We start from the raw sequence: 10000 nt of genomic DNA, 5'->3' as shown, positions 1-10000 counted from the left end.
ATACATACATACACACACACACACATATGTATATATATATATATATATATATATATATATACATATATATACATATATATACATATATATATATATACATATATATATATATATATATATATATATACATATATATATATATATATATATATATATATATATATATATATATATATATATATATATATATATATATATATATATATATATATGTCATTGTCGATACAATAGCATATTTACCAATAGAAGCATGTGTCCTATACTAAAAGCTATGGCAACTAATAATGACATAACACTACATATGGAAATCAATTGACTAGAAAGTAATAATTATATCCTTTTAACATCTAATGAGATCTGTACAAGTAGTATAAGACAGACCCCAGAACATTTACTATAATCTATATGATGTGATTAATTATGCACTATTTTAATGTCTTCTTAAATAGTTATAAATAAAATTCTAACGGCTAACACAGTCAAGATATATAGAGATGTACGAGATGAAACAACTCGATGAATATCTTTTTATAAATTCCAAAGATCAAACTGATTCAGTGCAGAAGTGGCGAAGTGTCGGCGGTCGGTTGGGGTGTTCGGGTTTTCTAAAGTTACCCCATCATCATAGTCGTCAACGTCACTACGGATTTCCATTTTCTGTAAATCACAAGTGACAGAAAACGTTAATTATTCTCAGGATAACTATGAAATTTTAAGTATATAATTCCTACTCTCCACCCAGAGACGGGAGGAATATATCAAATAAAAGACACTTTTGAAGCCTGTTTGACTTTTATTTGGGGTTATAAAGTAATCAAAGAGAGTAAGTTAAGTACCTGCATGATAAGTCTCATGAGATTTGACTGGTGATCAAGGTGGGTCGAGATCCTACGCAACTGTCTCTGCTGTCTCTCAAGCATATCTCTGCACATATAAATCTGGTTTTCTGAATCCGGAGTATCAAAAGCTGTAAAAAGGAAAAGGAAGAAACATTGAGTGACAGCTTTATTTAAGAGATATATTTATAGATATGATATACATAAATACAGATAAACAAAAGCGAGCACGTAAACAACGAAACAAACAAATGACTAAATAACATCAGTAAAATAAATGCACTGACACATCATTCTTGAACAAACCCTCCTGAAAAAGGAGAAAATTGACACAAACACGAATTAGCAAACAACCAACAAAAAACAATTAATGATTAACAAACGCACTTACTTCGAGATACACCAACAAAGGGCGTAAACACCCACACCACCAAAACAAAATTACCAAAAAAATAGTACTCACATCTCTTCTTAAACTAGCATAGGAGACTGAGGGCATATCAAACCTAAGCCAAAAACTCACCCTTTCGAACGCACCTCCTTCGAAATACACCAACAAAGGACGCAAACAACAACACCACCAAAACAAAAGCAAATAAACAACATCAACATTATACACCAACACCAACAAAAACAAACACCAAAGTACTCACATCTCTCCTTCTTGAACGAGCACAGCAGCCGGAGGGCATATCGAACGCAAGCCAAAATCCCGCGCGACTTGTCCGATTTCGTGTTCGGGTAAACGACCACCTCTGACTTGTTGACTCGGCTGATCAGGCACTTGGGCAGCATGTTCTCCAGTTCGGTGTGGAGGAAGACCTGTTGGAGGTGGAGGTGAAGGGGGAGGTAGAGGGGAGGAGGGGGTGGTAGAGGGAGGAGGGTGGTAGAGGGAGGAGGGGATGGTAGAGGGGAGGAGGGTGGTAGAGGGGAGGAGGGTGGTAGAGGGGAGGAGGGTGGTAGAGGAGGAGGGGGGTAGAGGGAGGAAGGGGTGGTAGAGGGGAGGAGGGGGTGGTAGAGGGGAGGGGATGGTAGAGGGAGGAGGGGGTGGTAGAGGAGGGAGGGGTGGTAGAGGGAGGAGGGGGTGGTAGAGGGGAGGAAGGGGTGGTTGAGGGAGGAGGGGTGGTAGAGGGGAGGAGGAGGGTGGTAGAGGAGGAGGGGGTAGTAGAGGGAGGAGGAGGTGGTAGAGGGGGGGAGAGGGTGGTAAGGAGAGGATGGAGTATGGAGGTTGGAAGAGTAGGGGGTGGAGGAAGAGGGAGGGGCAGGGGAGGGGGGAGGGGAGGGGGAGGGGAGGGGGAGGAGTAGGTGGTGGGGAGGTAATGGGAGAGGATGGAGGTTGCAGGGAGAGGATGTAAGTTAGAGGGGGAGGTAGAGGGGGAGGGGAGGAGGAGGTGGTCGGTGTGGTCGGAGGAAAAGGCAGGGGGAGTGGAGGGGAAGGAGTAGAGGAGGAGGGAGATACAAAGAAGGATGAGGCATGCGTGGAATGGTGAAATAAAGAGATGGAATAAGAAGGAGAGGGAAAGGGGAAGAATGTATAAAAAAATCTTAGTCTCCTTTATAATAACAGTATGCGATTTTTTTTGCCTTAATCCTTTGTCTCTTCCTCCAGCTAGTATATTTAACAATATATTGCTTTACCAATTTTACTGTACTTATCTTAGTCTGAAGAAAAAATAGCGACGAATTACTCTCCACCTTTGTCTCCTTCTCCTTTCCTTCCTTATTCCATTCTATTCCCACTCTCTAGCCTCCCATTTCCCTCCCTTCTCTTCCTCTCTCCTCCACCCTCATTCCGTATCTCTCCACCACTTCATTTCCTCACGTCCCCTCTTCCTCATCCTATAATTTCTCTATCTTCGTCATTCCTTCTGTCATTCCCTCCCTCCAGCCTCATTAATTTCCTACTTCCTCTGACTTATCATTCCTTCTCTCTCCCTCCATCTACCCCTCTACCCTTTCCTTCCCTTCCCCTCCTTCCCCCATCCCTCCCTCTCTTCCTCCTTTTCTCTTCCTCTTACCTGCATGGCAATCCTTTTCAACTGAGCTTCCTTCTTCAACTCACATTCCCTTAACTTTATCCCTACCTCCCTCCCTCTCCCCTTTCCCTTCCCCCTCTCTTCCCTCTTCCCCTCTCTCCCTCCATTCCCCTCCCCCATCTCCCTTTCCTACTCTCCATTCCCCTCCCCCCTCTTTCCCCCTCTCTCCCTCCCTTCCCTTCTCCCATCTCCCTTTCCTTCCCCCATCTCCCTCTCCTACCTCCCTTCCCCTCCCTCCCTTCCCTCCCTCTCTTTCCTTCCTCTTCCCTCTCCCTTTCCCTCCTATTCCCTTTTCCCTCCCCCTTCCTCCACTCCCTCCCTCTCCCTCCTACTCCCCTCTCCCTTCTCCCCTTCTCCTCCTCTCCTTCCTTCCCTCCCTTTCCCTTCCCCTCACCTGCATGGCGATCCTCTTCAACTGAGCGTCCTTCTTCACCGCCTCGATGTCTCCCACAGCCAAGCCGATCAGCAGGTTCACCAGCAGGATAGGCATCAGGATCATGAACACGGCGAGGAGGGCTGTTGGTGGGTGGGTGAGTTGGTGGGTGGGTGAGTGGGTAGGGGTGGGTGGGTGGATGGGTAGGGGTGGGTGGGTGGATGGGTAGGGGTGGATGGGGTTGGGTGGGTGAATGGGTGGGTTGATGGATGGATGGATTGATAGATAGGTGGGGGTGGGTGGGGGTGTGTATGGATGAGTAGATAGGTGGATGGGAAGAGAAGAAAAGAAAAGATAAGAAAAAAGTAATCACAAAAAAAGCAAGTAACAAAATACAACAAACAAAACAACCCTCCCCCCTCCCTCCCCCCAAAAAAAAAAAAAAAAAAAACAATATATCCACTCACAACAAAAACAAAATACGTACTGAATGTCGTCCCAGGGAAGGGTATATAAGTGCCCCTCTCGCTCTCCCTGTAGAAAGGGTACACGAACACCTGCAGAAAGTCCACTTCGCCGATCATCATGGAAACAGTATGGAGCATGGACATGGGCACGGTGGAGAAAGACAGATGCCCTCCCTGGGTATGGGTAGAGGTGCTGTGTTACGGAAGAGTCGTATTTATTGACTCGGGGTTATGACAGGGGGTTATGTTGATTTTGGTAGGATCGAGGTTTTTCTTTCTTTTTTTTGGATTTGTTTGTTTGTTTGTTTGTGTTTGGAGTAGGTGGGGGGAATGTGTGTTTGTGTGTGTGTGTGGAGGGGGGGTGTACGTGGGTGGGGAAAGTGTGTGTACGTGGGTGGGGAAAGTGTGTGTGTTGTGTGTAGGTGGGGGATATGTGTGTGTGTGTGTGTGTGGGTGTGTGTGTGTGTGTGTGTGTGTGTGTGTGTGTGTGTGTGTGTGTGTGTGTGTGTGTGTGTGTGTGTGTGTGTGTGTGTGTGTGTGTGTGTGTGTGTGTGTGTGTGTGTGTGTGTGTGTGTTGTGTGTCTGTCTGTGTGTACGTGTATGTGTATGAATATGAAAATGAATGTAAACGTGTATGTGTAAATGTGTATGTACGTATGCGTGTGTACGTATTCCATCTACATACGTGAGACATAAGGATGAAGAACGCGAGACTGAACGCCACGATGAGAACGGAGAACACGAAGAACACTTTCAGAAGCGTGTTCAGGATCTCCAAGAACATGGCGACGTACAGGCCAATGTTATTGAATCTGCAAGACGAAAATTGCACGTGAGTTTATGTTGAGTTTCAGTGAAAAAAAAAATACATTCTACTTTTTGTGATATATCTGTATGTATCAGCAAGGCTTTTGGAATACGAAGGAACATCAGGATATTTAGGTATAATATGATTTCCTATATAAACATAAGCAGCATATCACCATAATCAACGTCATCTTAACCATACTTCCCTAACACCACAGTCATCATCATTACAACCATCTTGGCCACTACCATCACCACCACCACCATCACCACCACCACCCTTAATACCATCCCCACCATCTCCACCACCACCATCACCATCAGTTTCATCACCACCATCACCAGCATTTTCACCACTCATCTTCCCCACTATCACCACCACCATCCTTACTTCTACCCCCACCATCTCCACCATCACCACCATTTTCATCACTACCATCACCAACATATTTACCCCTCATCTTCACCGCCACCACAATGCATACTACCACCCCCACCACCCACAGTCTCACCCCCACCCCCACCACCCCCACCCTCCCCACCACCACCACCCCCACCACCAATACCTCTGGAAGTAAAGAAGCAAGGTGAACCAGGCGGTCAGCAGGGCCAGGGCAGCGTAGATGACCTGTGACCCGTCCCAGCGCCCCTCGAGGTACACGGGGAGAACCATCCTGATTGACGTGGCGTAGAGCGTCCATTCCACTATGTTGATGGGCGAGGCTAGGTACTGCGGGGAGGGAAGGAGGGGAGGGGAGGGAGGAAGGGAGGAGAGGGGAGGGAAGGAGGGGAGGGGAGGGAGTAGGGGGGATGGATGGGTAGGAGGGGGGATGGATGGGATGTAGGGAGGAGGATGGGGAGGATGGGATGGGTAGAAGAGGGTGGAGGGTGGGGAGGAAGGGATGGAGTGGATTAGGGAGGGGGAGGAGGAGGAGGGGACGAAAGGGAGGGAGGGATGGGGGTTGGGTGGAGGTTCGAGAAAGAGGGAAGTGGGAGGGAGGGAGAGGGATGAGGGGAAGGGAGAGGGATGAGGGGGGACGGAGGAGGGGAGGAGAGGAGAAAAACGGAGAGGGATGGAGGGAGGGAAAAGGGAGAAGGATGGAGGGTGGAAGGGAGGGAAATAGGAATAAGGAGAAGAGGAAGGGAGGAAGGAGGGAGAGAAAGAAGAAAGGAGGTGGAAAGGAGAGGGAAGAGAGAGCGGTAGAGATACAGAAGCAGGGAAGCAAGGAGAGAGAAGAGAAAAAAGGAATAGTCAAAGGGAATGAAGAAAAGAGAGAGGAGAAAGTGAGAGAGAAATAAAGAGGCAAGAGAGAGGGATAATAAGTGAAAAAGGACAAGAAATGGGAAGGAAGATTGGGAGGTTAGAGAGATATATAAAAATTAATAATCTCAAGATGGAATTCCGTCAACATTAATCAGTTTTAAACGCTTCTCTTAATCAGTCATTGAGTCAATTTCAGTTCACTTGGTTTATTACGAAACCTCAGAAAACATCATCTTTCTTTCTCTTTATTTTTCTCTTTCTCACCCTCTCTCAATGTCTCTCTTTCTCTCTCTCTCTCTCTCTCCCTTCCTCCTGCTCTCTTTCTCTCTCTCTCTCTCTCTCTCTCACCCTCTCTCTCTCCATCCCTCCTTCTCTCTCCTTCTCTATGCCCTTCCCTCCCCACTTCTCTCTCTCCCTTCCTCCTCTGTCTCTCCCTTCCTCCAAATCTCTCTCTCTCTCTCTCTCTCTCTCTTCCCCCTCTCTCCATCTCTCTCTCTGCTCACCCTAATATTCTGATGATAGAGCTGCACCAGTTCCCTTAACATCCCATACACAGCGTATAGCACGATGCACAGGCTAGTTATGTAAGTGGACATTGTGATGTTCTGTTGTAGGAGAAAACGAGGAAAAATTAGCGACCTTATGCTTATGATATTTAAGGTTTTATATCTGATTTTTTTTCTTCTATCATTCGAGGATATATCAATAATAAGGGTATGTTAGCATGTGATTTTCATGATGAGATTATCGAAGGATAGATCACGATAGGAGAGTACACTAACCATGGGTTCTTGTCCCTCCGAGTTCTCCTTCTTCGAGAACATCCAGGCAACGATCGGGTTCCTTCGAGGAGCTTCCGATGTCGCGTCGTCGTCCTTGAGATCCTTCCGAGATCCCCCCGAGGCCGAGGAACTCCTTGGGTCGTCGAGAGATTCCTCCGTCGTGTTCAGACCGCCGTCTGCGTCGACTATGGTGGCGCTGTTTTCTTCGTCGTCGAATATGCTCTGGCCATCCCCTTGTCTGTCTTGGTTTCCATATTCACTTCCTTTATCATCCACGCTTTGTCCACTATTCGCACCATCTACACCATCTCCTCCAACTCCACCATCTCCTCCGCCTCCGCTTCCTCCAGCATCGTCATCACCATATTGCGACCCTGTTCTATAAATCCGGGTTGTGCTGACGCGCTTTAGGACCCGAAGAATCTGCCAGCGGTTGGAAGGGCTTTCGAGAGGAACGGGAGGGGATGGAGAAGAAGAAGACGAATTAGGAGAAGAAGGTGAAAGAGGAGAAGAGGAAGAGAGAGGAGGAGAAGAAGAGAGAGGGGAAGAAGAAGAAGAGAGAGGGGAAGAAGAAGAAGAGAGAGGAGAAGAAGAAAGAGAAGGAGAAGAAGAAAGAGAAGGAGAAGAAGAGAGAGAAGGAGAAGAATAAAGAGGAGAAGAAGAGAGAGGAGACGAAGAAGAGAGAGGAGGAGGAGGAGAAGAAGAAAAAGGAGGAAAAGAAGATGGAGACGGGGAAGAAGCAAACCCAGAAGCCAAAGAAGGAAACGACGAAACCAAAGACGGAAGAGAAGCGAAGGAAGCACCGGGAAAAGACGAAATCGAAGAAGAAGAAGAAGAAGACGAAGAAAAAGACGAGGAGAAGGGCGTTGCAGAAGCGGGAACCTCGGGATCCAGCGTCGAAAGGAGTCCTACGCCGAAGAAGGTGACGAGGCCCAAAAACACGACGTACAGCGCCAGGTTGAACATGTGGATGAAGCGTCCGTAGGCTTCCCACTTCATCTCCAGGAACTTCTGCGTGAGGGGGTGAAGGAGGAGCTCCACCCGCCCGCACTTCACCATCTCCTGAGCGTGGGAGGAGCGAAGAAAGGGGATGAAGAAGAAATATGGAGAAATTAAAAAAAAATAAAGTAATGAAGTAAAAGGGATGATAAATATGTAATTGATAAAAATGTAGTAAAAACTATACCAAGAAGAAATATGGAGAAATTAATTTTAAAAAAGTAATTATATAGCAGGGGTGATAGCTACGTAATCGATAAAAATGTAGTAAACTATATAAAGAAGAAATATGGAGACATTAAAAAAATAAAGTAATTAAGTAAAAGCGATGACAAATATGTAATCGATAAAAATGTAATTAAAAACACTGATCAAGAAGGAATATGGAGAAATTAAAAAAATAAAGTGATTAAGTAAAAGAGATGATAGCTACGAAATCGATAAAAAAAGTAGTAAAAAACACTGATATTCATAAAGGTAACATGGAATAGCAGAAATAATACTGGTACAAAATTTAATGAAAACAAAATACCAACAGCTTCATTGGTAATCCTTCAATGTAAAAATGGCACATATGCCAACAGCTTCAGAGCAACAATACAGCAAAAAATGACACACAAGACGTGAATAAGAGCGAGAGAGAGAGAGAGAGAGGGAGGGAGGGAGGGAGGGAGGGAGGGAGGGAGGGAGGGAGGGAGGGAGAGAGAGAGAGAGAGAGAGAGAGAGAGAGAGAGAGAGAGAGAGAGAGAGAGAGAGAGAGAGAGAGAGAGAGAGAGAGAGAGAGAGAGAGAGAGAGAGAGAGAGAGAGAGAGAGAGAGAGAGAGAGAGAGAGAGAGAGAGAGAGAGAGAGAGAGAGAGAGAGAGCGAGACAGACAGACAGAAAGAGAGAGAGATAAAGAAAGAAACAAACAAAGAAAGAAAACAAAGAATATCAACCAAAAAACAACAACAACAACAAAGCAATACACAAAATAAACCAATTCCCTCCAGAAATTAATTGCAAGATGCTTTCCTCACATTGCAAGCCATCAGCGGGTTCGGCAGCCACTTGGGATCATTCTGTTGCAAGCGCTCCAGCTCTAGGTGATCACGGTTCAGTTGCAGAGGGTAGAACCGATAGCGAATCTGTTGCAGAGGAAAGATTTTCATGATTGCATTAGAGAGACATTTTATTTATTCATGTTTTTATTTTCATTTGATTTGAGAGGGATATAGAAAGAAAGATAGAGCTAGATAGATAGATAGAGATAGGTAGATATATAGATAGATAAATTGATAGATAGATAGATAAATAGAGAGAGAGCAAAATGAAAAGATGAATCGCAAAAATGAGAGAAACGGAAAGAAAAAGAGCAAGAGAAGAAAAGGATAGACAAAAAAAGAAAACTAGAGAAATAGGAAAAGATAATGTAAAAGGAAATAGAAATGGGAAAAGATAGAGAGAGAGAGAGAGAGAGAGAGAGAGAGAGAGAGAGAGAGAGAGAGAGAGAGAGAGAGAGAGAGAGAGAGAGAGAGAGAGAGAGAGAGAGAGAAACACAAAGAGAGAGACAAAGAGAGACAAAGAGAGCGAGCGAGAGAGAGAGAGAGAGAGAGAGAGAGAAATAGCTACAGAGAAAGACCGAGAGTGAGAACAAGAGTCATAAAAATAAAGATACAGACAGACAGATAGATAGAAATAAAACCAACCCGTGTTCCTTACGTAAAATTCCTTCGAGTTCTCCTTGATGTCCGACTTGACGATCGCCTGCGTGAGGACGACCTCGAACACCTTTGGCAAGTTCCGGATGATCGCCAGGCACACGAGGCCGTGGATCTTGCTGGGCTGTTGCAAAACCTCGATGGGCCTGTTGCAAGAAGGTGACGTAGAGGAGAAAAGGGAAGGTGGGGGGTCAGTTGCATGCCTTTTTGGTACGAAAAGAAAAGAGAGAAAATTACGATTCTCTCTTCTGTTTTTTTCTGTATTTTATTTATTTTTATTTCGTTTGTTGATTTATTTCATTTTGTTTATCTATTTCTGTTTCGTATTTTGCTTAAGAACTTTTACAGAGAAAGAGCCAGAGAGAGTGAGAAAGAAAAACCCTTCTTTTTACTGACCATCAACACAAAAACAAAATCACCGTCACCACCACTTCACTCCACCACCATCACCACCACACTCACCCTCTCGGATGCGTCACCATCGCCAGGGCAGCCTCGTGTATTTTGAAAGTGATGGCACAGTCGATCGGCTTATAAGACATGTTGTTCTCGACGAGCGTGCAGTCCAGGTTCAGGAGGTGGGTTACGACCTCGGGCATGTTGGCGCGGACGGCGAGGTGGAGGGCCGTGTTCTGTGGGAAGGAGGGAGGGAGGGGAGGGAGGGAAGGGAGGAAAGGAGGGAAAGGGAGGGAAGGAGGGAGGGAATGAGGGAAGGAAGGGAGGGAGGGAGGAGGGAAA

General features: G+C 45.6%; 1 protein-coding gene across 1 annotated transcript in view; it reads right to left on the bottom strand.

Annotated features, from left to right (window-relative positions):
* Positions 1-344: 344 nt before the first annotated feature.
* Positions 345-10000, bottom strand: part of LOC138867776 (transient receptor potential cation channel subfamily A member 1-like) — a 26077-nt gene continuing 16421 nt past the window's right edge. The window contains exons 9-20 of the mRNA XM_070144524.1: positions 9725-9894; positions 9264-9408; positions 8582-8689; positions 7407-7627; positions 6287-6422; positions 5086-5249; positions 4398-4524; positions 3733-3886; positions 3267-3388; positions 1490-1658; positions 837-967; positions 345-657 (exon numbers count right to left, since the gene is read on the bottom strand). Of these exons, the coding sequence (XP_070000625.1) occupies positions 529-657; positions 837-967; positions 1490-1658; positions 3267-3388; positions 3733-3886; positions 4398-4524; positions 5086-5249; positions 6287-6422; positions 7407-7627; positions 8582-8689; positions 9264-9408; positions 9725-9894 (1776 nt within the window). The 3' untranslated portion in view covers positions 345-528. The remainder of the gene's footprint in view (positions 658-836; positions 968-1489; positions 1659-3266; positions 3389-3732; positions 3887-4397; positions 4525-5085; positions 5250-6286; positions 6423-7406; positions 7628-8581; positions 8690-9263; positions 9409-9724; positions 9895-10000) is intronic.

This window comes from Penaeus vannamei, chromosome 32 (genome assembly GCF_042767895.1).
Source record: "Penaeus vannamei isolate JL-2024 chromosome 32, ASM4276789v1, whole genome shotgun sequence".
Taxonomy (NCBI): domain Eukaryota; kingdom Metazoa; phylum Arthropoda; class Malacostraca; order Decapoda; family Penaeidae; genus Penaeus; species Penaeus vannamei.
Note: the sequence above shows the minus strand (reverse complement) of the source record. Positions and strands in the feature narration are given on the sequence as shown.